General features: G+C 40.5%; 1 protein-coding gene across 3 annotated transcripts; it reads right to left on the minus strand.

Annotated features, from left to right (window-relative positions):
* Window positions 1–272: 272 nt before the first annotated feature.
* top2b (DNA topoisomerase II beta) lies at window positions 273–27,647 on the minus strand. 3 transcript variants are annotated; one of them, XM_046057895.1, is made up of 36 exons: window positions 27,131–27,647; window positions 24,759–24,923; window positions 23,900–23,990; window positions 22,216–22,279; window positions 20,314–20,459; window positions 20,134–20,231; window positions 18,823–19,035; window positions 18,220–18,393; window positions 18,016–18,117; window positions 17,769–17,906; window positions 17,530–17,668; window positions 15,676–15,833; window positions 14,454–14,579; window positions 14,257–14,367; window positions 13,467–13,572; window positions 13,248–13,357; window positions 12,588–12,680; window positions 12,177–12,291; window positions 11,847–11,968; window positions 11,262–11,410; window positions 10,877–11,108; window positions 9,962–10,096; window positions 9,564–9,764; window positions 9,280–9,475; window positions 9,092–9,183; window positions 8,729–8,884; window positions 8,463–8,546; window positions 7,776–7,970; window positions 7,569–7,695; window positions 6,825–6,980; window positions 4,098–4,314; window positions 3,820–3,902; window positions 2,766–2,861; window positions 2,331–2,459; window positions 2,155–2,240; window positions 273–762 (listed from the first exon to the last, which is right to left on the minus strand). In XM_046057895.1, the coding sequence occupies exons 1-36, from the start codon at window positions 27,170–27,172 to the stop codon at window positions 589–591; spliced, it is 4,821 nt and encodes a 1,606-aa protein (XP_045913851.1). In that variant the 5' UTR covers window positions 27,173–27,647; the 3' UTR covers window positions 273–588. The 3 variants fall into 3 exon arrangements, with proteins under 3 accessions (XP_045913851.1, XP_045913850.1, XP_045913852.1); XM_046057894.1 differs by having other exon boundaries at window positions 2,331–2,462; window positions 27,131–27,646; XM_046057896.1 differs by lacking the exons at window positions 20,314–20,459; window positions 22,216–22,279; window positions 23,900–23,990; window positions 24,759–24,923; window positions 27,131–27,647 and adding an exon at window positions 19,258–19,284 and having other exon boundaries at window positions 2,331–2,462.

A 27,647-nucleotide genomic window follows, 5' to 3' on the forward strand; every position in this document is an offset into this window, starting at 1 on the left:
GAGGAAGAGTGCTTGAAACATCACAAGCTAAATAAACTTTTTGGGACAGGAGATATTTGGTTGCAGATTTATCGGTTTCAACTCTGCTTGATATTGTTTTATTCCAACACGCATCCAAGTGGAAAATAGATGTGACTGTCTTTTTCATTGTGTACCTTCAACTATGACCTCTCAGCACTACATACATACATACATACATACATAAGTATTGGTGTGAATTCTGGTATGTGTAATACTGCTCAGTCATGAAAGAATCAGGCCAGCAGAACGTGGACATTTCATTGTTTACTTTCAACTTCATGTTCAAAAAGTTACATAGTATTTTAACAATTAAAATGTGCTAAAGCACAGCGTTCTAAACTTCTAAAAGCCGCTTCGGACAAATACAGAACATTTCAATGAGCATAAAAAAAGAAACCTGTATATGTATAATAAAAAGTGTAAAACACCTACACATTAAAAATCATTGAACATCACCATTAATGAAAAGAAAATGAGACAGGAAATGTACAAAAGTCTGTGGGAACACAGGAGGAGGAGGGAACTTCCATACAAGCAGAGTGTGGTTGAAAGTGACCGAGGGTTGCTTTAATCAAACATGTCGTCATCGTCGTCGTCCTCCTCGTTGTCTGACTCGTCAAAGTACTTCACCTCCTTTTTGGACCGGCCCGGTCGGTCACGGGACAGAGTGTTCATCGCACTCATGCTGTTGGTGTCATCATCCTCGTCATCGGATGGAGGTTTCTGAGGTTTCTGAGGCTTCTGCGCAGGAAGACAAAATACTTTATTATAGTTACAATTTAGGCTATTACTGCATTGAAACTGCAAAACAAAAGGTTGTTGTCTAAGACACCTAGAACACATTTTTGCAGCGGTAGAGAGGTATTCATATTCTTTCAGTAAATATCGCAATACTGCAATATCAGCATACTCGTTTAAAACCAACAAAAGGGCAACCTCCAACCAAATGAAATGATGCGGCCAACGCAGCAATGACTCCAGCAACAACGGCAGAGGAAACTACAGCTGTAACATATTCATGCCGCTATTCTGTCTTTACATTCCGAGTAATGTTGAAACGTTTTAACTTAAATCAAAAGACAGAGTTACATCAAAAAGCTTCATGTATCAAGAGCTGCCACTGAATATTTGATCAGATATGTAATCTTATTTATTCATTCTTTGATCAGACAGTTCCTGATTTAGTCTAATGTGGCCAATTTTAGTTTAAACTACTGTACCCATACAACAGGGGTCAGCAAGTAAGTCTGGCATCGGGCCAAATCTTTTTCAAGCCGTTACATGGCGGGCAAGAACATAGTGGGGGAAAAAAAACATTCTCGTGCTTTTATTTTGTAGGCACAATCACTTAAGAGGAAGTGATTATGTGAGTAACTGTTGCTGTCATGACTGAGATCTATTTCAGCACGAGCCGCTATCCATTTATTTATTTTTTATTTTTCTGCTATCAAAGCGATCTGGCCAGTTCTGACCCGCGGGCCGCCTATTGCCCACCACTGCCATACAATGTTATTCTACGGCTGCTTGTGTTCGGACAAGAATTTACCTACGACAGTTTTGTGTAGAAAATATTCTTCAAGCAAGATTCCACTCTATCTAAAAACCATTTATTTGACGTGCTGTCCTTCAGGCACTGTGTACTTCATTTATTACATTTATTCCAGCATGTCTTATACTGCTCCTTCACAGACCCTCAGTGTAGCTGCATTTGTGGCTGGAGTACTTCTTCTCAGTACTCAGGAGATGGCCTTCATAGGGCTCTTTAAATACTTTTACAAACTAATGGAAAAAATACGTAACATCTAGAATAGATTAAAAAGGAAATACACTTGTTATTAGTAATAATGAAAATAAAACGTTCTTAGTACTTGGACTGTCCTCCAGCTTTTTCCCTCCATGTCTTTAGTTCTTCATTTAGGCTGACAGAGCAGAAGACCTTTGAAATGTCTATCTGGTCAAAGACATACAGTATATGTTGGCAGGCTAATGTAAATGTAGTATATAAAATATGACGTCAGGCCACAGAGAGCACGGTGTACAAGAAGCAGAGGGCGTTTTTTCTTCGCTGATGTTCACGGCAGCAGCTTCTATATTGTGCAACACAGCATCTAACAAACGCAGGGAGATACTCACTCTGCCGGCAGGTTTTGCCGTTTTCTTCATGGGACTGTAATCTTCTTCAGAGCCAGAGCCCTTCCTCTTCCTCCCCCTGCCTTTACCTGAGCAAAAAGTGATCAGAACATTCACCATCAGCAGTGTGAATTGTGTTTATTCATCTTTTGCAAGAAAACACTGGACAGGTGCCGTACCTTTAAGGGCTGGTGCTGGCTTCTTGGACCCCGTGTCAGAGTCTGAGTCCCAGATGGATTTATCTGGTTTCTTTGCTTTTGGTGCTGGAGGCTTCTTGGGTTTGGGAGCTGCATCAGAGGGCTTCTTAGCTGCTACAGATCACACATAAAAACCTCACAGTGAAATACTGCTTCCACATGGTGAGTTATCTACCACAGTCAACCGTGGTGGAAGCTTTTTATCACCTCCATTTTGGACTGTGTAATAACATCATGCTTTGATGAGTTACATCCACGCTGTCTTTATGAAATACATATTAGACTTAATGAGCTCCACTCCAGCTGTCACTCTATTCATGAACAAGTCAGTAATCTCTTTTAAAATATCTCTTCTTTTATGGCGTTAGCTATGATGCTGCATTAGAGCTCTTACTGGTGAACATAGTGAGTCATTACCTTTCTTTGCTGGCGACAGTTTGTCAAATGCGGAGCTGCTGGAGTACGTAGAGAATACTGGGCCGTTGTCATCATCGCTGTCAGACTTGGACCCATCTGCAAGACAAACACAGCCCAACGTTCACCAGCTGTACAGATCCCCCCTGCACGTGGTGAGTTCTGACAGGGTTAATAATTTGTAAAGCATATCATTCAAATGTGCAAATTTCCTCCTGGGCCACGACGCTCTGCAGGCACAATGTCAACAGGAAGCATTTCTTTAATACTGTGCATGAAAGAAGAATTCACATTTGCTTTCTTCACATTTTGGCTTTGTTGCAGATGATTGTGATTGTGTCTTCTATACAAACAAAATAATTTGATGCTGACTGTTTCTGTTATGAAACACAGAGCGTATTACACTTCAGGTTCTAACAGAACTAGAACAGACATTTCTTAAGTGGCTGCAGTGTTCAGTGCAAAAAAAGGAAGCAGCCAGTGTTGGCAGTATGCATCACTAAACTAATATGTCACTGATGGAAGTCAGAGTTAGAAGAAGGGTTTGTACCACACTGATGGCAACTCACAGTCAAGCAGTTAATTCATTCAATACAAGCAGACAAACCTACAGGCGTGAATGGAGCATAGAGATCAGCTACATCATTTAATAATGTGTTCATGAGGACTTCTTTATCTTACAAACCAAGGACATGTGACTGCTTGTCAGAAAGATGTCATACCACAATTTTGTTCCCCGACTGTTTTTTATCAATACATCTCCTGTGGATGTGGAAAGAAAATCTCTTCTTCTTTCTTTCAGCCTTTTTAATGTTTTTGACTTTACACATTTCAGGCATTTTAGGACCAAACGATTCATCATGAAAATAATCAACAGATTAATCAATACTGAAAATAAATGTTTGCTTTAGCCCTAAATGGTATAGAATGATTTCTGATGGTTGACAAACTTCTATTGTCACAGAAAAATAATAATCATACTGCCAAACCTTACACTGCTGTATGTTTTAGGAAAACCTGTAACAGGAGTGACTGCACACTTAACACTTGTACTCACCACTGTCAATGCTTTTTTCAGAGAAGGCCGTCTTGGATGAGAAGATGCTTGTTGTCTCTTTCTTTTTAGCTACAGGTGCAGACCTTCAAAGAAGCAGAAACAACATTTCTTTTCGATTTCTTTTTAAGCATTTTTGCCTGCGTGGTGGGGGGGTTGAACATTATGATTACATGGTTAAGGGTCTTATACCCAGAGCACATGAAAGTGTCCCAAAGTACTGCCCCTGTTCCCTTCGACACACTACAACCATTCCATTTCGGCGTGTTCAGAAATCTTACGTGGTCTTTTGTTTCGGGGGAGAGTAAGAGTCTTTGTTGTCGTCTTCGTCGTCGTCATCTTGATGGTCGCTGTAGCGCTCCTTGGTCTCAGAGGAAGTGAAATCATCTTTAAATGACCTCACTGGAGAAGAAACCACATCATCGTCACCATTCTCCTCTTCATCTGCCTCCTCCTCCTCCTCCTCCGAGAAGTCAAACGTGTATTTTGGTTTGGAAGCTGAAAGACGAGAACAGAGTCTGTCTCAAACCATATTGTTATTGCTGTGGATTGTGGTGCAGGTTGTAATTATTCGTGTTGCGGCTGGGTTGCATCAGACTGCGCCCTCAGACACTTGAAGCCGACAGAGGCTAATCAGGCAGAGGAAGCGCAGACCCAGCTCACAAGTTATTTTTGGCCCCAGGCCACTTGAAGCAGAATGAAATGAAGTGCCTGATGCTGATGATGGGTCATATCAAAGGATTTGTCCATGTGAAAGAGAAAAAAACGGTTTAAAGAAATACATAATGGACGTTGTAACAAGCACTAAAAAAGTCTGAAGTGACTCAAATTTTTTTAAGCTTTTATTTATTCAGTTTCTTTATATAATGTAGTTTATAAAGTACAGTGAATATTCAGCACATGTCCTTTAAAGGATGACTTTGATAAGTTCTTTTTTTTTATGGCTGTCACATACCATACGCATGTTGAAAGTTATTGGTCAATGTAATAATTTCTCCTGTCTAGGGCTGGGTTTAATCATTGATTACAGAAATACGTCAAGTTGCATAGTGTGCGTCAGCGCGTCGCAATGTGCCTGGCGAAAGCAGGAATTCCCCAGGACACTTATCCAGGACAGAGCTGCAAATCCTGGTTCCTTCTTGTCTCAACACCAGCACAATATATGAGGATTTTCTACACAAGGACGGTGTTTCTGTTAGTAGTAGTCACATAAAATGAATTTCCTACCTATGTTAAAAGTCATGGTTACGTTACACCATGTATCATCTAACGCTCGGCTGTTTCATATTTTCTGGTTTTTTTTCTGTTCTGTTGTGTTCGGCCACGTACAGTGTGGGTGAGAAACAGCTTAAACTAACGTTACAGACTGTTGTTACAATCTGTCAATGGTCTTAGTTATTTTCTTTGCCCTACACTGATGCAAAAATACATTTGCCAGTGATTATTTTATTGTGCCTTACTCCAGAGATGAAATAAATCCATGTCATAATCATTTTACATTTTAAGTTCTGCTAGGCAACAATTAAAAATTTTAATTGCGATCTCATAGTTATGCTCAAAATTGAATAATGAATTCTTAAGTAGAGTATTGTGAACTTTTAATTTAAATGTACTGCTATAAACACAAAGTGCAATAACATGTGGTTTGCAAACACTTTAAACAAATAAGGAGCTTTTTACCAGAAGTATTCCCTTTACACAGTAGCAACGAAATATCTCTTGTAAATCTCAATGTGATCAAGTCAAATATAAAACCAAAGCTATTTGTCACTGCCAGGGCATTACCTTTTATCTAGCTTGTTAAAACAAGTTGGAGTCCAGAGCCACGATCAGAACATCATAACAGGCTCCTTCTGAGCAACAGGTTAACACATAAATCTGTTTTCAGGTATCAGCAGAAACATTTTTCTTTTGTCAGGGAGCAACAGAAACACTCTATGATCAGTAGCAAGTGTCCCTGTGAGGTGAAGTGGTCGCGCACAGGCTGTAGCGACAAGCAGGCACGTTCCTATGAAACTGACGCGGTTGTGCTCGCCTCACGCACACGTCCGCCATCGAAGCTGAATTGTCTTGAACGTTTTATAAACAACGCGCTGCACAAATCATCACAAGAGCGACTGATCCTCACTGTTTATGAGTTTCCAGAATCTATAACTGTTTGCTAAATAGGACATCAACCGGGGGGAATTCGCATGTTAGAGCAAGCCCCGCAAAACTAGACGAAGGCCGATCAGGTAAAGTCATGTAGCCTATAATTTTAACTTAAGTTAAATAGGCTACAGCTGTGTAGCGCACACAAGCCGTTGCCATGGTTACTATCCATAGAGCGCTTGCTGTTTTCTCGCCAAGTGCTTGTTTCCCTTTCTGTTCATCTGAGGAGTGCATAGCGACCCCGCGGGGCCAAGAAACTACGCGACATCTTCCCCAATACTGATCAGCATGCATTGTGTCCCACACGCTGCATCCAGCGTAGTCTGCCAAAAGCCTCCCTCCACTGCTTGTTTGGGTGGGTGATTCGCAGGCTGATCAACATCCTGCCCCCTCTGTGACCCATGGTTTGACTGTAAAAACTGCGTTAACTTGAGATAAAATAATTGTCGGCATTAATTAATTACTGCGTTAACTTGCCCAGCCCTATTTTTAAGTCAAGTACTTCAGTAAAAATACAGATTCTCTATAACAGTCCTTTTGAATATGAGGTCCAGTATTTTTCTGATCAGGCAATAATGAATGAATAATTTTGGCTACGTTGTAATATAAGTAATATAACTGAGAAAAAAAATATTTTTCCATTTGAATAATAGTTGTTAGATTAACCGATAGAAAAAAACAGATAATTGAGAAACTTTAGTATACTTTTGATAGGCTACGTTACTTGACATCACTCAAATGCTCAATGCTGCTTTGGGTCTTTTCATATGATTTGCTGACACCAGATTTACCCTTTAGGATTTAGATTTAAAATAGCTGCCAATGATATATTATTGCAACTGAGTGCCCATCGTTACCTGATGCTCTCTGGGACTTGTTCTCTCTGGGGATGATGGGCTGACTGTCCAGATCACTGTCTGACTTGGACTCGTCATCAGACCAGGGGTTTCTCTTCTTCACCTTCTTCACAGAGGCAGCTTTGGGTCCTGGAGGCTTTCTCACTCTGGGAGCTCCTGCAATACAGTAACATTACCAGACTGCTTGTTGACTGTCAGTATTCTCACTTAGGTCTGAGGAGCCCCTGGTTGTTCAATAATGGATTACAGTTTTCTCAATGCACTGCAAAGCATCAAAGGAGGCCCGGGTAACAGCTACTTTCAAACCAGTCCTATCCACCGCACACAGGGGAAGAACGCTGTATCAGCTGTGGATGGTGGTTGATAAATAGCTGTCTCTGTCTGTGCTGATAAATCATTTATCTACTGATACAGAAAGTCCAAATCCATCATTTCTTACAACCCACTGCCTGAATCTTCAAAAAGTTTGCAACTGAATTTCCATTTTCAATTTGGCCTTTTTAATTCAGTACTTGAGAAATAGCAAAAACTTAACCATGGAAACTTCAAGTAAAGTGTGTGTCTGCTTATACCACTGGGCGATACTTTTCTAAAGCAGATAGTAGTTGAGACACTGCATGGAGGGCCAGAGTCAAGATAACTACTGCTGAATGTCTGATACTATGCCAGCTACTGAGAACCATTGGTTTACTTTAGGTAAATGGTACTTGTTAAACTTGTTTTTAATTTTAGTGTAGCACTGACCGGGCTCCTTCTTCTCTTTCTTCACACGTGGAGCCTTCGGTTTGGCCACAGAGTTTTCGCCTGTTCCGCCATCACCGCCCAAACCATCATCATCAAACTCCAACTTCACCGACAGATCTGTGTCACCCTGAGAGAAAAACACAACCTGAAACAATGCTGCATCCCTGGCATCCCTTCTCATGTCAGCATTACATCAGCAGTTGTTACCTTCTTCTTTTTGGTCAGTTTCTTGGCCGCATCGGATTTGATTGGCTGAGTAGGAGGCTCCACTCTGCGACCAAATGGCGAGGGCATGGTCTCCTCCAGGTTCATCTTCTTCACTTTAGGTTTGCCCACCTTCCCCTTCACCAGTTTAACGGCCTTACCTAAACTCTGCTCCTCTCGCTCATGGGCCTCCAGTTTCTGAAAGACAAAAGCAATTCTTAAGTTACATAACTTTCAAACTTTCTAAATATAGAAAATTCTCAAATAGAAGCCAGTACTGACATAATGGCAGTGGCCAGAATTATGTTTTTATTGTAAAGAACTTTGTAACTTTGTTTTGAAAGGTGCTATATAAAGTTTTTATTATTATTATTATTATTATTATTATTAATTAGTGAGCTCTAGAGGTGCTGGTAGGTGGATTTTGTAACATTTGGACAGAGTAGAATCAACTGAACACAATTAAGTGAATGAAACACTGACATCACTCTGTTGTTCTGAAGGAATAGGTGCTGTGGAAATGTAAGTTTCAATTTGTTTTTGATATCAGACATAGATCAGTTAATAATAACTTGCTAACAGTGACTGGAAGCATACCAACCTTAAAGGGAACCATCAGATATCACTTTTCACAGCTGAGTAAGTGCTGCATGTTGAGACGACAAGAAATGACTAACACACAAAACTTACATCCAGCTCCTCAATGAACACTGCCAAGTCATCCTTCCACAGATCCTCTGGATGTTTCCTCTGGAGGTCATTCAGCTCTGCTCTCTGTACATCAGCACACATTCATTTGTTAATCAACACACGTAAATCTGAACCGTGGTCCTGGATCAGTCAACTGAGCAGGGCTGCAACAGTGTTTGGTTACATTAACCACAAAGTCCTGAGAGGTAACTGAGATAACATGTGAATGATGAGATTAAAAGAAATAAAATAATGATTAATAATACCTTTTGGTCCCTCTGTTTGAGCAGCTCCTCCACCTTCTCTTTAGTCAGGCACCACAGAGGCATGTTCAGGATGTAGTTGAAGTTTGGCCCCGAAGTGGAGCCGGAGTCCACAGAGCTGTCGCTGTCGTTTGCGTCACGGTAATCATCTTCCTGAGCCTGACAGAGAAAAACAAGAGACAGAGAGTAACTACATGTGAATTTACTGACATGCTGTAATGTATAGTCCTTGTGCAGCAGCAGCAAAGATTACTATAACCATGAAACTGAAGCCATTTGCTTTTCTTGAAATATAAGTATGTATAATGCTTTTATTAGGCCTAATGAATTTTGTGTAGACGTATGACCAAGCCACTGTAACAGTACCTTTTCCTGAGCCTTGACCCAGGCAGCTACTGGATCGGACTCGTAGCCTTTCTGGACCAGCATGCGGATCAGTTCACGCTTGGATTTGTTCTCTGTCAGGAAAAAAAATATATAGGTTAGAAGAAAAAATATTGAACTACCCACTCTTACGTAAGAATCTGATTAAAAAGGATTTTTAGCATTCTTACCAATTGAAATTTTTCCTTCGATCTTCTCCAGCACAAAGCGAGCCTGGTTGGACAGTTTGGCCGCCTCGGCTCCCATGCTGCCCAGTGACCAGTCCTTCCTCAGTTTGTAGTAGTGCAGGCGGAGCTCAAAGAACTCCTTGAGAATGTCTTGGACTGAATCGTACCTCTTTAGACAACCCATGTGGTCAAACAGCACCTGAGGAATACGTCGTTTAAAATCTGTCAATTAAATGCAAGATTTTAAAAATGGACAAACCAAGGAGGCCAAGACAATCACAGATTACCATGGAGTTGCAGGTAAGGCTGGACTGCAGCTTGAAGACTTTGTGAAGGCCAGCTGCCTCGGCCTGGGCCAGTTTCTCCTCAGACATGCGAACCACAAACTTGACTGTGGCATCTGTGTGGTATTCCTTATAATCATTGATGAGAGCTGGTGTTTTGTCAGTGCCCTGCAACATGGGCTCCAGCACAGACTCCTTATAGGCCTGCACACACAATAACTCACAATAATACATCTGACAACGCATATGCACCAAGATTTACCACACATCGTATTTGTACTGTTGTTGTCTCCTATTTATATCATTAAATATTCCCGATCTTCATATGGACACCAGTTCATTCCTATCTCTGGTGAAAAAAAATAAACAATAGATTATTAGAAAAAGAGGCTGAAACGTACCTGTGTCCATGTCCGAACAGGAAGCTCTGTGATCTCAATGGTGTTTCTGTCTATGACTGACACCTCTCCACTGACCAGGTACTGGTTCTGACCCAGTTCATGGATCAACCCTTTGAAGTTTTTGTAGCTCGGGAGCTGTTTTAGGGGACAAAGATTACACAGGGATTACAAGTGAGAAAAGTGGCACATTTTTTCACCAAAACAAATGCTTCAAATTTTGATGCCAAGATGTAGTCTGCTGCCTGCATCCACACTGCAAGCAGCACGCCATGGAGGTCCATGAGCAATCAGGAAAGCACAGCTGATCTGTATACTGCCAGCAAACAGATTATCAGACAAGAAAATGTGGCCAGGGCTGCCAAAAAGTTTCCTTTGTTTTGTTTACACAACAATGTCATTTCATTTTAGGAAAAAGCATAGTTGGGCAAAATTCTCTACAACCTTTCTTTGAAGGAGTACAGGAAACAAACAATTCAGATTCAACGTATCAAACGCCGGGCCCAATAATCTAAAGCATTATTGACTGATTGAGGGTTTTGTGAAGAAAGGGTTTTCTATTCCTTTATTGATCAGTCAGTGGGACTGGCCAAGTGGTTCATTGGATTCAGGAGTGACTAGTGACTTAGAGCTGGGTAATATGGATGGATCTGGCTCTATGGATCTATCACAGAATATCATTCATTTGTTATGAAGAAATCCTGATGTATAAATGGTGTAGTTTTCTGGAAATGTGCGAGTATGTAGATGAAACTACACATTAAATATTTTTGGCAGAATTAAATACCTGACAAATAAAGGTATGTCATTAACATACAGAAATCAGGGATGCATCAATCAAGTAGCCTCAACAACAGAAGTCAGATTGGCAGACATGAGTGGTTTCTTTTTCATGCCCAGAGTCCTTCGATTGTTTACCATTGGCAGGGGATCCTGGTGGTTCAGCATGCGATTGATGTTGTTGACGATCTCTCGGGGGTCGTAGTTGGGGATCTTACACGCCCAGCCTGTCCCGATGCCCTCGGCACCATTCACCAGCACCATTGGAATGATGGGAATGTACCACTCAGGCTCCACCTTCTGGTTGTCATCGTACAGGAACTTGAGCAGGTTGGAATCCACCGCCGGGAACAGCAGCTTGGCTAGAGGACTGTGGGAAATAAGACCACCATTATGAGGCTAACGTATGCAATACACAATAATCTTGACTTAAGAGTTTGTATAAAGGTTTTGGAAAATACACTAATTCTGTGAAAAGACACTGGCATAAAGAAAAGAATCTAAATGTTCATTGCTGCTTTACCTGAGCATGGTGAAGATGTAACGAGGGCTGGCAGCGTCTTTGCCTCCATTGATGCGAGTACCAAACTGACCCAGTGGCTGCAGGATGTTCACGTTGTTACTGCCCACAAAGTTCTGGGCCAAGTTCACTATGGTCATCATGAGAGCTTGCTATAAGGACAAATGGAAACTTAATAATTTAACAGTGAACAGAATAGATAATGATGCGATAACTACGTATAAATATCTGCAACAAAACAAACATGACAGACAAAAAAAGGACATTCTTAACTTTAGGCCTGCAACTAACGACTATTGTCATTGTCAATTAATCTGTCCATTATTTCCTTAATTAATCGATTATTTGTCTAGTCAGAAACACATCACTGTTTCTCAAAGCCCAAGAAGCTGTCCTCAAATGTGTTGCTCTGTCCACAACCCAAAGATATTCACTTTACTATCATAGGAGTAAAGAAAACAATGAATTGAAATCTAAAGCGAACCTGCTAGAATGGCTGTACAGGAGGGGGCGTCACACAAATCTCCATTGTTATAATGACTCTCTTCACACAGTGTCACAGCCTTCACAACATTGCGTTTACTGTACCTCTCCATGATGGTAGGCAGACATCTCTGCCACTGAACCAGCCAGCTGTGCTACCTTCACTTCCCTCTTGTCGTTCCTCTTCATGCAGGTGAACAGCACCTTCCTCTGGCCTGGCTTTAAGCCTGGAAACAACAAACACATCCCATATTCAACACATCACCATTCATCCAGAGTCAGAACAGATAGTGATGATTTTAATCATAATAGTTTTACAAAAGAATGACTTCTTGTGTTGGTGGTGTTACAATTCTTTCACGATGGCTTAAGGAAAAGTTCCTACAGATGTGTAGTAAAAAAAACAGTAGACAGAGATGGAGTGAGTCTACAGACCGTCAACCAAGGATGGAATGGATCTCTCATTGTCAGAGTTGGAGAACAGAATCAGCTCTTTGTTGATGAAGTCATTGTAGGAGAGGTGCCTGGCCTGAGTTCCATAGAGGTATTGCTGAAAAATAAAATATATATATATATTAATACACATACTTCAATTGGTGGTATAATGTTGAGATTAGCTTTAGCACAGGAAGGTTTTACAAACTGTATAATGATCTTTTAGGGTCATATCCAATTCAAATTCTATCTGAGGAAAACAGCCATGACCAAATTCCCACAGTGGGATGATCACACACGAAAAAACAAAACAACTACACACACACACACACACACACACACACACACACACACACCACGACTTGCGTTCTCTAATCAGTGCTGCACACAACTTCGAGCAAAGCCACAAACCTCTGGCAGTCCATGCATCCTCCTCTGGCGTCTGTCCTCCATGAAGTTAGTCAGCCACTCCTTCCTGTCATCTGTCTTCTTCTTACTGAAGGCCTGATGCAAAACAACCACAACACCGCAGCTCAGTCTCCATTTACCACACACTTTTTCATATTAGATATAGGTACACGGTTATTTTTTGTATGGACCCTAATGTGTTTAAAGCAGAGTACTGAAGAACTGTTCACTGTTCATACACTCCTAATCTGTATTTAATTTAAGCATTGTTCTTGTACAGACGCATGTGTTTCGACATGATTTACATTTAAGAAACTTTTTTTAATCAAATAAAAAACATTTTTTTGTTGAAAAGGTAAGGTATTGCTACCAAATCTCAGGTACAGTCCTGGAACAATTATCAAAAAAGCACCAAGACCTACACATACTCACGAGGAGGCCCACCTGCAATAAAGAGGTTCTAACCTGCTTCATGTGTCAGTGAACGGACAGATGTGTCGCTTGCTTCACAAAACGCTCTGCCTCAATATTCGAGAAGTGTGCGCAACTCCAACATATTTTCACTGAACATAAATCAATGCTGACTTCCTTAACATTTCTCTTTTCCCTCTTCTTTTACTGAAGGTCCAGTAGTGAACAGTATTTCAGTGTTGCAGTACTCACCAGAGTAATGGCAGCGTCGTCCTCTGCACCGCTGTATCTGAATGTGATGCGATGTTTCTCCATGTCAGCAAAGTATTCCTTTGCCTCTTTGCTTGTACTTGTACCCAAACCTGAAACATAAATATAACATTTTTAAAACAAATACATAAAAAAGAGCAACAGAAGGAAGTTTAATTTGCAAAGTTGATGGTGATATATTTAAATACTTGAGTAGCAAACCTTTGTAGTACTTTATATGCCAAGTTTTATAGTTCTCTGTCTGTTTCTTCCACTCATCAAACTCTGGAATGCTGTAGAAGGCCTGCTCCTGCTTGTTCTTGGTCACCTGCAGACAACAAATGAAGATCAGTGAGGTCCAGCTTTAGTGTGCGTTCGTGTTGAGTTTTCATCATGTCCACTAGATATTTCATGCAAATTAACATGTGATGCAAACAGTCCCTTAAAAAAGCGCTCCACTGATTTAGCATTTCACTCCTATGGACATCATCAGGCTCATAACGGACACTTTGCGAAAACATTGATGCAGGAGAACCAGACGACAGCTTTCTAGTTGCACACATTCTTTGTCCTTGTTACTGCCTGGCGCCCGCATTACCCACAATGCAATTTGAAAATGATTTTATTTTTTTTCATTTTCAAACTTGTCATCTTCATACCCAATCGAGACTGACTCAAGTGACATCACTTGAGGACATTTATCAGATTTGACACAGCTCCCTATGGAGACACAAGAGACTTTTTTCACTTATGCAGTAGTACTCCCCCACACCTGGAAACAGACTTGGATGTGTAAAATTGTCCCCCTGTGCAGAGGCACATGTCCCCTTTTCACCTGCTGCAGCTTCAAATTGCTTCATCTGCATATTATGGACAATTGTGTGCATAACAGAAGGTCTGCTGCTGCATGTGTTAAAGAGCATTCCCAGCATATTTTGCAGCTAAGTGCTGCTTGTTATCAGGTGTATTGAGATGGTAACGTTCAGTATGTGTGAGTGTGTCTCTCTCTTACTTTGACAATGGGTGTGATAAACTCCTCCAGGAATGTGTGTTTCAGTAGAGATGGCCAGTTGTGGTGAAAGAAGTTGATAAGCAGACCTTTGATATGGGAGCCATCTTGATCCTGGGTCAAGAAAGCAATGTTAGAACTACTGGTTGAACAGCTTATAATTATATGAAGGCTGTGCAAGTGTCTATGAGATAGGTCACCTGATCTGTCATGATCATGATCTTGCCGTAGCGCAGGCTCCTCAGTGACTCTGGGTCGTCATAGCTCTTCTTGTATTGAAGGCCGACGATTTTGATAATGTTGTTAATCTCAGCATTTTCCATGATCTGTTGACAAAACAGGTCATGTCAGATGCAAAGCAGAACATAATAAAGTTTCATAAAGTAATATTTCTATATGAATTTTGAATAAACTGATTATGTGAAACAGAAGCAGATTATTCACATTGATAATCCCAGTCAACAAAGATTTCAGCTGCTTTCCACTCACTGATTTGCCAAGACCAAAACAATGTTGGCACATATAAACTTTGCTTCCAGTAAAGCAGCTGACACAGACTAACTGAACCACCTCAGCAGGAAACTGCAGAGTTTAAGTAAACGTGCAGATGGTAAGAAAAGCACAACATTTAAGCAAACAAAAATCAGCATTTTTCACTTCCGTTACAGAACCAAACCAGTGTAATAGGACAGTGAATATCTGGGAAACATTTGACAGGGAAAGGGGATGCCCATGTTGGATTTATAAGTGCGCACCCGTTTGCCTACAAAATAAATAATGAGATTAAAAGACACTTTTGGTGGTATCTAACAGTACGCTGATATCAAGGATGTGGAAAAAGGTGACCTGCTCATCAACCTATTACATTTTTCATTGTCCACATTTTTATTCTCCTTCTACCTGGTTAAGTCTTTCTGAACTGTACTCCGAAGGCAGCAGATTCCATATGGCAGCCCTGTATTATATTCTAGCTTTGTGAAGCGCCTGGTCACAGAAGTGTGTGATGTTGTTTTTGAAGCTGTACTTATGTAGCGTATAGCCACTTTTCAGTTAAATTCATCCTTGTCTGTTGGTGAGCGTTTACCTGTGACTCTGCTCCTCTTTACTGGTGCACTTTGCAAATGTGTAGCATAATACTGTCATGATATTTGTTACAATTTCTCTAAAACTAAATATAGAGTGTGAACACAAACTGTTTGCTATGAGTGGAACTGAGCTGCAGCATAAGCTGCCTCTTGCTTCCTTTTCAGCTGACATCCTGTAGTGCCACATAAAGCCCTGACTCACTCACTCTAACATGACTCACCTTTGTAGTGTCTGTAAGCAACATTTAGTACAACAGCTTTTTCACATAGGGAAAGTAGTAGTGACCACACTAACGCATATCTGTGGGAGAAATTTCACACTTATCCGGTCTCATACCTGCTTATGTGTTGCCTCTCGCACATTTAGGATCTTCCCTCTCAGTGGGAACACTCCGTAGCGGTCGCGCCCGATGACTCCTAGTCCAGAGACAGCCAGAGACTTGGCCGAGTCTCCCTCAGTGAGGATGAGTGTGCATTCAGAAGAGTGTTTGCCACCTAGGACATGGAAAAGATGAAAAATAAAATCACTGCGTATCATTGTATAGTTTTATGGATGGCTTTAATCCAAATTTATAGTAAATTCTCATATAAGCCTTTTTCAAAGCAGATTTTGAGCTGTCACAGGAAAGGGACAGGCGTTACTAACAACATTAACAGAGATCCTAAACATTGATCTGAGCATATTTTCATGGATTGATATCAGCTAAAATAAAGCCAATCAAAATCCGACCCTTCCTTTACCATACTACTTTTTGTCGACCTCAGCGGGCTAGTGCTGAAACGCTGCTTTACTTTATGACAGCCTGTAGTGTGAGCATTCGCTGCATATGTGAGTGAAAATTGGAGTGTATGAAAGTGAAAAATGATTTGAGTGGATTCTGAATTCTCGTTGTGGCTGGCAAAATACACAGATCTCCTGAGCTCAGACTCCAACACTCCTTTTCTTAGCAAGAAGCTGTGCACAGAACATCCAGGCAGCAGCTTCTCTTTTAAGCCAGCACTGACCGTCATGGTTAATTCTGTAACTAACTTGATGACAGAACAAAATAAAAAAAGTTTGTTTTCCGGGTTAAAGTGCTCTGTGCATGTGGTGTCTGTATTCAGCCAAAGACCATTTAAGAGGAGGAACCCCCACTTTGTTGCAGCACAGTACAAATGTAAGTAGACGAGTGTTTCTGTGGTTCCAACTCCTACAGCAGAGTGAAACGTCTTCTCTCTAGCAGATCTCAGTCTCAATGTCAATTTCAGTACGCTCAATGTCCTAATGAACTTTCACTCATATCAGATCGATTACTGAAGACTAACAATTTGATAGTTTTGAACAAGGAGCTTCAGTTTTTGGATCCTGTAGCTCATGAAAGATAAGGCGTGCCAAATTTATTAGTCTGCAGCTGTTGTTTTAACGTGCCAGATCCATATTCAAGCATGTCTGCATATCTTCAGCTGCTGTAAGTACCTGATCAGACTTGGTTTTGGCAGATACCCAATATTAAAAGGACTTTATTGGGTAATCTCTAAACATTAATGTCCTAGTAAGCCATGACAGTGTTCAAGAATTCAGCCATCATCACCACTTTGCTTCTCCAAGTTTCTGTGGGAAAGGGAGGGCTCGAAGTAAAAACACAGGCACAACAACTGTTGAATTTAACTGATACCTTATCAAAAAACGGCTAAGTAGAAACGAATGTGAATGACAACTGTTAAAAACAGAAACCCAGAGCAAGGGCAGTATGACATGACTGTGGTCGGAAATGGTGCTGTAGAAACACACATTATTACATATAGTTAGCGTTAACAGCAACCAGAATCAAAAGAGATACGTCTTAATAAAATATGATAAAAACCACTTAGAAATCAAAGAGGACTAAAAATAAAGGCCCAGTTCACTTTTCAGTTGAGGGAAACAAAGGCTCTCACCACTATTTAGAGGAAAAATGGTATATTCAACATTTTATATTCAACTCCCAGAAGTGTTCATTAAGCCTGTATCATGTACTGATTAAAGTAATAACCATTAAGTATTCTAATGCCATTTGAGCAACACTTCATAACCAGTAATGTGCCCCGTAAACCTCTCTATCAATCATCATATTATCACCTATCATCAATATTTTATTTAGTTTACGAGGCAACAACCACCGCTCTGCTGTCAGTGCTGGATATTCAGGGTAACACATCGCACTTAACACACCTGCATCGTTGGCGTCGTCTAGCTTGGGGATCCCTTTGATCTTGCTGTGCTTCACAGATGAGCACTTCTTATTCAGCTGGGTCTGAGCTTTGAACTTCACCCAGTTGAGTATACTCTCAACAATCCCACAGTTGGTTGCCTGTGGGTGACAAAGAGACAAAATCCTTTCATGACTGATTCCAAGCAATTTTACATGAGAAACCAAGTGAGGAGTTGAAGTGAATGAGAAGTGTCCTTACAGCCCTGACAAACTTGTCTGACAGAAGGCACTTGGACCCGAAGCTCTTGGTCTGGAGTGTCATATTCTCCTTGGTCTGGGAATCAAAGCTGGGGTTCTCGATCAGCGCGTTCACAAACACCCAGATGTGGTTCTTCACCTGAAGCACAAATGAGAGGAAGGCCAATCGGTTTTTAACACACGTCTTCAATGACATCACCAGTCACTCAGAGTTAGAAATGCTGCATAAAAATCTTCTGTAACCTTACCTGGAATGGTTTGACTGACACTCCTGCCTTGTTCTTCTTCTTTACCACTTCAATAAGTTTGGCCACTATCTGGTCCACCACATAGTCAATGTGTCTGCCACCCTGAAACGTACACACCCACACTGTTAGAAACACATTTTTACTCTTTGCTTCTATGTTTACTTATACCACATCTACCAGTTTTCACTGTTGATATTTAGATACCTTGGTAGTGGCGATGCTGTTAACAAAGCTGATTTGTTGGAATCCCTTCTCGCTCAGGGTGAGGCAAACCTCCCACCGGTCATTTACAGTCTCATTCACCACCTTCAGGGCCACACCCGTCTCGTCCAGTTTGTCTTTTACATACAGATCCACATAGCTGCGGAAACCATTAATCTTGTGACAGAAAGGTAAGATTAAAGTTAGGTTCAAAAAGTAATATTCACCTTCAACACCATTAAAAAACAAACATCACAACTGCACTCCTGCCTGTCATAAGTCAAGGAACACAGCTGCAGAAACTGTGTTGTAAATTACTATAGACAACATTTTTGTAGAAAAATGTAACAATTTATTGATATACCAAAAATGGCAAAAAAAAAAAGAGGAATCTCTGAATCAGGTCAACACAATATTAGGCAATTTGCAACTCATCAGGAGCAGCTGTAAATTACAAAAAAACTCTAATTTGGTTAATATTTCTTGGCATAGACTGCAACATTGTCTTTACCAATTTTTTTACAGCGGTCCAAGTCCCGTATTAGTTCAATATCAACACACACTAGCTAGGGAAACATTGCATAATGAGATGAGAAAGAGACTTACAGGTAGTTTTTTGCCATTCAGCGTGACTTTAACGCCCCTGCAGGAGCCAGCTACATCATATGCTCTGCGGGTAAGAAGCGCTACAATATCCTTGTCCAGTTTCTCCATCGTGAACTTAGTTAGGTCTGGCTGGAATGTCACACAGGTGAAATCGTCCCCATCAAAGAACTTGATCTTGGGGTCAGAAGTCTTGCTCATGTTGTTCTGCCATGTCTGAGGACGGTAAAATACAATGTAACATGCAACCTTTACCTGCTGCTCTTTAATTGTATTACTTAAACTGTAATGCAAAACTATCTTATATCCTCTTAAACTCAGACCACCTTTGCTGTGTTAAGTTTAGTCCATCTCCAAAACAACCATGATATCAAACACCCGGTGACTTCACAATTGTGCCCATACAACCACAAAATGTAATAATACACACAACCTTACCCCAGATATGACCACATGTCAAAACCCCTACAAAACAGCAATTACTTCATTCAGATATCAAGCAGCACTGGTGAAGATTTTACTGCATGTACAGTACAAAGCAGGAAATATGCAGGGAATATGAGGGAGATGATAAAAAAAAAATTGATTATTACAGACGACTTATCTTTTAGTGTAGTGGAGAATCCTTTGATCAAAGAAGCAAACATCGTCATCATAATCTTAATTTAAAGGGTAAATTCTGTATTTTTCAACCTGGACCATATTTTCGTGTCCGTGAGACTAATTGGGACAACTTTTTCTGAAATTGGTCTGGCATTGAGCAAGCGTGCTGCCAGTGACGGGCTCAGATTGTTATTACAAGCGTCTGACAACATTATGGAAAGTATCCCTACCGAGATATCTTTTTAAAGAGAAAGATCCTTTTTGTTTAACAAGACATTATTTAAGAGTCACTATATCACTCTCATCAAAGCCACCAGACTCCCTTTACAAAAACAGCTATTTTACCTCTGGTCGACCGCTACCTTGATTGCGTGACTTTGGTGAATTAAAGGGTTAACAACGGTAAACAAACATAAATACCAAAGTCCCACAATTACACAAACAAACTAACAGACCAAGGCAGTGGCAGTAGGCAAAATGACATTTTGCCAAGGGAGTCTGGTTGCTCAGAATGGAGCGGTATAGCAACTGGTTAAACAAAAAAGATCTTATTCTTTAAAAAAAGGTCTATCTTTGTAGGAATGCTTTCCCATAATGTTATCAGACACTAATAAAAACACTCTGAGCCTGTCAATGGTCCTGGTGTTTTTTGTTTGGTGGTGTCACAATATCAAACTATCAAAGCACCTTTAACAGAAGAAACATCCTCACCTGTTTGAAACTGTGTCTGTATTCCTTGCAGGCAGTTTCCACTGTGAACTTGGTACTGAAGATGTTGCAGAGTTTAGCACCATACCCGTTCCTTCCACCTTGGGCCAAACAAACAGTTAGCAACATTCACCTTCCTGAACTGACTTCAGTAACCGCTGATGTTAACACGGCGCCTCTCACCTGTGACCTTTTTCTCATCGTCATCATAGTTGCTCGAGGTGAGCAGGTGACCAAAAATGAGAGCTGGGACATACATCTTCTCGTCCTTGTGCTCCACCACAGGTATTCCTTTACCATTGTTCCAGATAGAAATGGTGTTGGACTCACTGGCGGAGGCAGAATAAAGGACACAGATGAGTTACAGAGATTAAATGAATAGAACCAGGATACAGACAATCTGATAAACAGTATATTGGGAAGGGGTTTGAGCCTCAATACTTTCTGGGTACCGACCAAATGTGTCAACATAGAGATCGGAAAATCTCATGTAGTACCTAGTCAGATTCTTAGTGGTGTTTACTAATTCTTTTAGTTTCTGATTTTGAGTTTTTGCTTTAAGGCTTATACGGTTTAAAAAATGGTTTTGTTAAAAAAACATTTTTCCATTTCTTCAAAGTATCTCTTTGTTGTCCTTACCTTAACCCATATCAGAAAATTTGTGATTCCTTAATTTGACAGTAAATTGGCCCAATATCTGCATTTAAGTCTGTTTATTATGGGGTGATTCTGGTCGCAGACATTAGCATTGCTTTCAGCAGTAGTTATTTGCTTTTTCTGGAATTCTGCCCTCTAAACCAAAACAGACCAAAAAAAAACTCTCTACCATAGTGGTTATGTACATTTGGGGGCAAAACTACATCCTCCCTACAAATCATGAACATCCCTATTCTATCTCTCCATTGCCTCGGCTGCATCTGCTAAAGCATGTGTCCTGTTTAAACAGGAGAAAAGAAAGATAGAGGGACAGTGGAGCAATGATCTGTCAGAGCTATGAGGGAGGGTGGGATTGTAAATGATCATGAGGTAACAGCGGGTGTGTGGGTATTAATACATTTTGAATATGTGTTCAAGCAAAAACACTTCTCTTTAAAAAGAATCCGACATATGCAGTGCCCCCCACCGCTGATATGATGCAGTTAGCGCACCCACAAACAGGCAGGGGGAGCTGTGAAGAGGACCATTAACATCGCTATAAAACCATATTAGCAGCAGAGACCCGAGTGCGGCAAGGCTAATGGTATCACTTATACAGCAGGGGACATTAGAGAGAGCAGCAGCTCGGCTGAAGGACACGCTGCTGTTTGAGCAGTCAGATGCAGATGCACTTGGAAGGCTGGAGGTGAACCGCATATAAAACTCAGCATAAACTCATTACACTGCAATTCTGCCTGGATCCATGTCTCAAACCTCCTCATCTACTCCATGTATTAACCAAGCCCTGGTTATATGCATGAAGAAAACAGCCATCTGAAAACAGGCAGGGCTGAGCATCTAGCCCGACCATCGGCATCAAAATTTACTGATAATGAAAACAAAATCACAGTCTGAGAAAAGAACAAGCATTTCCTTCCAAAAGTAGCTGTCATTTTTAAAAGGATAAGCTCATAATAGTTATAAATACATTTTTACATAACATTAAGCAGAAAAGCTGGCCATTGTAAATGTAAATGCAAATGCTTGTATAGCGCCTTTCTAGTCTTTTCGACCACTCAAAGCGCTTTTACACTACATCTGCATTCACCAGTCACACACATTCATACACTGAGCCTAAGTGCTCAAACAGAAACTAACATTCACACTCACTCATACACTGGCGGAATAGCCGCCAGGGGCAATTCGGGGTTCAGTATCTTGCCCAAGGACACTTCGACACGCAACCAGGGATTGAACCGCCAACCTTCCGATTAACGGCCAACCCGCTCTACCTCCACAGCCGCCCCAAATTGTCCCATTGGACAACAAAGATACGATAAACCTTTGGTCAAAATCCAACATGTGGCAATGATACAGTATTTTCACAGAGGTACACATTGTACTTTGCATACTCTTTTTGGTAATAATATTGTGAAACTATGTACTCACGGATCGATGGTGATCTTAATGGCAGTCATGTTCTTGTCCCTTTGTTTGTTGTCTGCTGCATTGACTGTCCAAGAAACAAAACATCAAAACAAAACGTTATACACAGAAACATCCAACACGATGCTGAAGACATGAACTTGGGGTGCAACTAAAATTATTTTCAATCAATTCGTCTGCTGCTGTAATATCATGTGTGTCACAATATCAAACAGTGTCAGATCAGAATTTTCCAGATCCAAGGTGTGTATGTATGCTGAATAATTTTGTATCGATTACGTGATTGACTAATTTTGGTACTACACTAAACTTAGAAGATATTTGCTCTATTCCACACATGAAGGGTATTATTAAAGATATCCATTGGCGTCTCATAACGATATATAAAGAACTATGTCTGCAAATGAGTGATTACAGAATAATCAATTAAAGATGAATGAAAACAAATTTTCACACTCATATTTACCAGCACACAAAAAGCAAACAAATTCATATAAATATTTTATTAAATTTAAGGCACTGCATTTATCAAGCAAAAATGCCAAACATCCTTTGGTTCCAGCTTCTTCAGTGTGAGGATTTGCTGCTGGGCTGTTTTTATCATTATAACTTGAATATCTTGGGGTTTAGGACTGTTGGCCGGATAAAACAAGCAATTCAATTTCTCACCTTTGGCTACGTAATGGGCATTTCCCCCAGTATTACAGAAGTATATTTAATAGACCATCGATCTGGTTAAAATAATAATCAACACGTTAATGAATAAGATAATTAAAACCGTTAGTTGCTGCCCTAGTGGGCACCCGAACGCTTGTAAAAAGATGAAAGTGTTTAGAAGAATATATGTTAAGCCTAAGAGTCTTGACAAGTTATGATGGACAGTAAGGTTGTATCTTGGACAGATTACAATCACTGACAATAAGAATGTGATAATATCTGAATTAAATGAAGTACAATAGGGACATTGAAACTACTGAATAACAACTGTGTGCCCCACTTGGTCATCACTTCACACAGGCAGAGGGAAACTGTAACTTGTATTTTTGCTGAGACCTCTGGCCTGTGCCTCCCTGTGTATGTAATTACATGGACACAGCAGTAATATCCATACATTAATCAAACATCTTTATTAACACACAGGCTAAGAGGGCCAAGTGTGCAGAGATGAAAGCAATAATCAGCAACACTCCCATGCAGTGAGCAGTGTTGAGCAGCATCATTTAAAACCTGATTACACTGGTGCACTTTACTAGCAGAGGCATCAACCACAGAATTACTCCTACATTGTGCAACAGATTGACTGTACAACTGCTTTATTAACCATTATTAAGCTAAGGAAAGCTGACTGAGCACTTTACCAGGGAACATAAATAAGACTGAAGCTTTGACCGTGGGCTGCCACAAACACTGAAATGATTTCTCCGTCACAAATGTCTCTATTCAGGCTGCAAACAGTGCACACAAAGACAAGCTCACAGAGGGAAGCTAATCTCCACATACAGTCCTGGAACACTCTTCGCTGAGCAGTGCCAACAGCAGACTGTGATTCTGTGACAGATGCTGATATTTTTTACAAGTCTTCAATATCCCAGTTTCAGAAAAGACAACCTCGAATTACAAATTAACCTTTATATTAATAATGTAGACTACAGTGCCAAAGGAAGATGAACAGTGTGGATTCACTCACCAAGAATTTCATCAAAGATTTTGTACAGTCCAGGAACGTAGGTGATCTCCCTCTGGTTCATTCCTATGTCTTCATCAAAAACCCACATTTGCTGAAACAAATATACAAATTATTTTAAGTCCGCAGTAGACAACACATTGGTAGCAAAAAATGCCACTGTTAAAACAAATAAGTATGCAAATGAGCAGATAAACAGAGTCATGTGTCAGCCATAATATATTAACCAGTTTAAAGGCTGATATGGATTTTTGATTACTGATGTTGACACCAAGATATGTTTCAACTAGGGATACAATAAACAATTATTTGAATGCAACATATAAACCATAATGCGACATGGAACCACGTGACTGAAACACATCACTATCTTAAGTGGTTGGATAAATGGATTCAATATATGTCCAAGTGAATTATAGACGTTTGATTTAAAGCTTGTGTTTTATTGTGTTAAAAAACAGAGCTTCACAGCTTTTCCCTCCTGCGATCAGTCAGCTCTAACAGCAAGTTGGCCACTATGACCTGCCACATTTGCTCTCCCCAGTGTTGCTTTAAAACTAGCGAGAGTCTGTCATTCAGCCTTTAACTAGTTATGTAGTTTAAGGGCCAACAGAGAGTCCCCCACAGGAGGTGGGAACAGCTGAAGAGTCAACCAGATTTATGTCACTATTTTTTTTTAAGCTGTGTAGAAAATGTTAATAAAATGAGACTCCTCAGTAAGCAGATTGCAAGATCAACCAGAGGTGCTCTTGTAACACAAAGCCAACATGTAAAATGAGCAGTGTTTACAGTTCATTACGGTGTACGTCTGAAAGGGACTATCTCTGAAGTCAATGATGAAGGCAGTTTGCTCTGGACTCACGTGGGTCGTGGGCTCCACACTGCCGATGTATGTGTCTGGACGGAGAAGAATGTGCTCTAGTTGGGTCTTCTTCTGGTAAACTCGCTCCACTGATAACTTGGAGCCCGCCTTGTCTTTCTTGGCCCCTTCCATCTTGCCGGTATCACCTCTGCCATTAGCAGCCTCCTGTTTGGCAGAATTGTTTTTATTATTAATACACACATAACTCTGGAACAAACCCAGGACCTGCAAGAAAATGACTCTGCTGTTGACAGCAGATTATCAGTGCTCACTGCCACAGGGAGAACTGTCCTCTCTGTGGCTTTAAGAGTTTGGTGACAGATAGTAACAGAAGCAAACTACTGGCCATTATACAGTAATTGGAAGGACCACACTGAGTTTATACTAAAGATGGTCCGATACCGAAGCTTGTTTCACTCCTGTGAAGCGCAGTTACCAAAAAAGGTAACAAAAGGTACAATATTTCATGTCAGCAAAAAATGTTATGTCTAGGCTGTTGCTCTTGCATTTATCAATTATTTTACTGTAACATATTGCACAAAAATGCCTTCGTTCAGTTCAGCACATCAGAATGAAAGACAGCAGATTTAATAAGAACAAACAGGGTTCTTGGACTTTTGTAGCACACACGAGACTAAAACTATCAAAATCAGAGAGGTATTGTGGCGCTTCAGCTCCAGTCTTGAAGGGCTGCTGTACGTTTTATAAGCCACCAGATGTCACTGCTCTGGCTGTGTTTGAAGCCCCTAAGCTTAGTAGTCAGCATCAGTAGTTTATATTGAAGTGAGATTTAAATCTTCTATCTTTCCATTCCAAACTACATTAATATTTGGGGAAGTTAAATATCATATTTACCCATTGGTGATTATAAAATACAAGATTGTTCTACTATTCCAAGGAAATTAATTATGACATCAATAATAAAATGGATATACTTGTATAACATGTAATATTTCATATGCAAGACAAAAAGAAGCCTTTTGCCTCATGGAACATGTAAATGTCTCTGAAATCAAAAACTAACTGTTTAGTCAAGCTTTGAACATTCACCAGAAACTGCACCACAAATGAAACATTTTATTAAAAATACCAATGCTTAACTTTCAAGTTCCATTAAAAGTTAGGCAGTAAATTTTTCTTCTTTTTCCAATTCTTTACTGTCCTATTACTATTGCTACTATTACACTTAGTAAAACTAATAGACAGAGCCACACCATATGCATGTCTGCTGTAATGAAAGTGGTATAGCTGTCTCATTGCACTACTGTATTTTAAGAAGCTAATGGTTTATAGTATGGAAAGCTTATCAAACCACACGTCATTGTTTTTAGTGTCTGTGTTAATGAAGGTGCTGGTATGGAGACTATGCTGAGTAAATACTGTGCAATTAATACCGGATATACCCAGGGCGCAACATCTGGTACTTCAAGTCAGACTAATGTAATCAACTGTAAATGCAATCCCAGACCAGAAACTTAAAGTGGACAGGCTAGGTCTCTGAGGATGCCTGACTGAATGTGTATGGGGGGAAGGGGGAAGCCTTGTGTTGAGGTTAAGTGTAGTCAATGTAATGTCCCCGAAAGTGATGGACACAACACTCTGTGTGCGCGCACGCGCGCCTGTGTGAGTGGGGGCATTCTGGGTCAACATAATGGTTATCTCTTGTGTTGACGTTGAAAGTTCCTGCTCATTGGCAATAGTACATATCCTCTTACTGCATACTTCAAGACTCCGTAAGTTAAACAAGTTCAGTTAAACTTGTAATAGTAACTTACAGCCGTTTCAAAGTGATTTACTAACTGAGGCAGCACGTTTGAACACTGTGCGTTCACTCCCAATGTTCCTCATCGGTCAACACTAGGAAACACTTATACTATGATAAACAATAACGTTACAGCTAATGATTGTTGAAGCTAGGCCGTAAGGGTCAATATAATGTATATTAAACATTTAATTACTAATGAACAAGGCGGGTTTCACTTGGGAGCGGAGTTTTCTTCGTTTAACGTTAGTTCGATGCAGTAAACTAACGTAACTGAGTCTTTAGTCCGCTGGAGCCGGGCACTGGTTTATGGCAGCCTTTGCGCCTATCAGTTGCTGTTATCTTTTTAAAAACCGGCCTACGGCCTTTGAAACGTTAACCCGGGCATAATTTAAATGGAGACTGCAGCTGGCTGGTCTTTAACAAGCGTATTCTGGACGGGAGAATAGACACTATGGACTTGCTCAGGGATTTAAATGCTAGCTAACCTTAAAGCTTTCAGCGACCTAGTGCACTCTGTTAAGGTGAACATTTTACGTGTTTCAAACGCACCATTTAGATTGTAAAACTATTGGTTTGTTAACGTTAGTTGTATGACAAACTAACTCACCATCCAAGCCAGCCCCCCGCTTCCTGCTGCGCCGTTGGACATCTTCCTTTGTGATCCTGTATTTTGTGTGATGCAGGTCGCTAAACGTCTTAAATTCCAGTGAAATTAAAAGTCCGTCTGCACAACAAACGTCTCAGTTGCGGAAAGGTACCCAAACCTGTTTATCTCCCATGTTCTAGTCCGTTTATCTTCAAGATAATCCTCTGAATGTATCAAAACAAGCACAGGGGAGTGTATCGCGGCTATTGTTAAAATCGACGAGCGGTGGCACAGTAGGCCTAAACTTCCAACAAAGATGCTAACCGGGCTAAGCTACTTGCTGCGAAATAAATACTGTACAAAACGCACGGATTAAATAGGCTTACAATTTCATGGGAATACTCAACATAATAAAATAGGAGTTTAACTGAAGTGCTTAGAAAACGATATAGTTAAATACTTCTCATTTAGAAATATCACGAATATTAGCTAGCAACAGCACCCGCTGTCCGGTTCCTCCATCTGCACCATAGACGGC

Source organism: Micropterus dolomieu, linkage group LG09 (assembly GCF_021292245.1).
Source record: "Micropterus dolomieu isolate WLL.071019.BEF.003 ecotype Adirondacks linkage group LG09, ASM2129224v1, whole genome shotgun sequence".
In the NCBI taxonomy this organism is placed as follows: domain Eukaryota; kingdom Metazoa; phylum Chordata; class Actinopteri; order Centrarchiformes; family Centrarchidae; genus Micropterus; species Micropterus dolomieu.

What these genes read in the sequence shown, in the direction of transcription:
- top2b (XM_046057894.1), bottom strand. Translation starts at nt 27,172, where the DNA reads ATGTCCAACGGCGCAGCAGGAAGCGGGGGGCTGGCTTGGATG. An exon ending in ACTGTCGCCAGCAAAGAAAG is followed by an intron (nt 2,463 to 2,765) that starts GTAATGACTCAC and finishes TGTGATCTGTAG; the next exon opens with CAGCTAAGAAGCCCTCTGAT. An exon ending in GCCAGCACCAGCCCTTAAAG is followed by an intron (nt 2,241 to 2,330) that starts GTACGGCACCTG and finishes CTTTTTGCTCAG; the next exon opens with GTAAAGGCAGGGGGAGGAAG.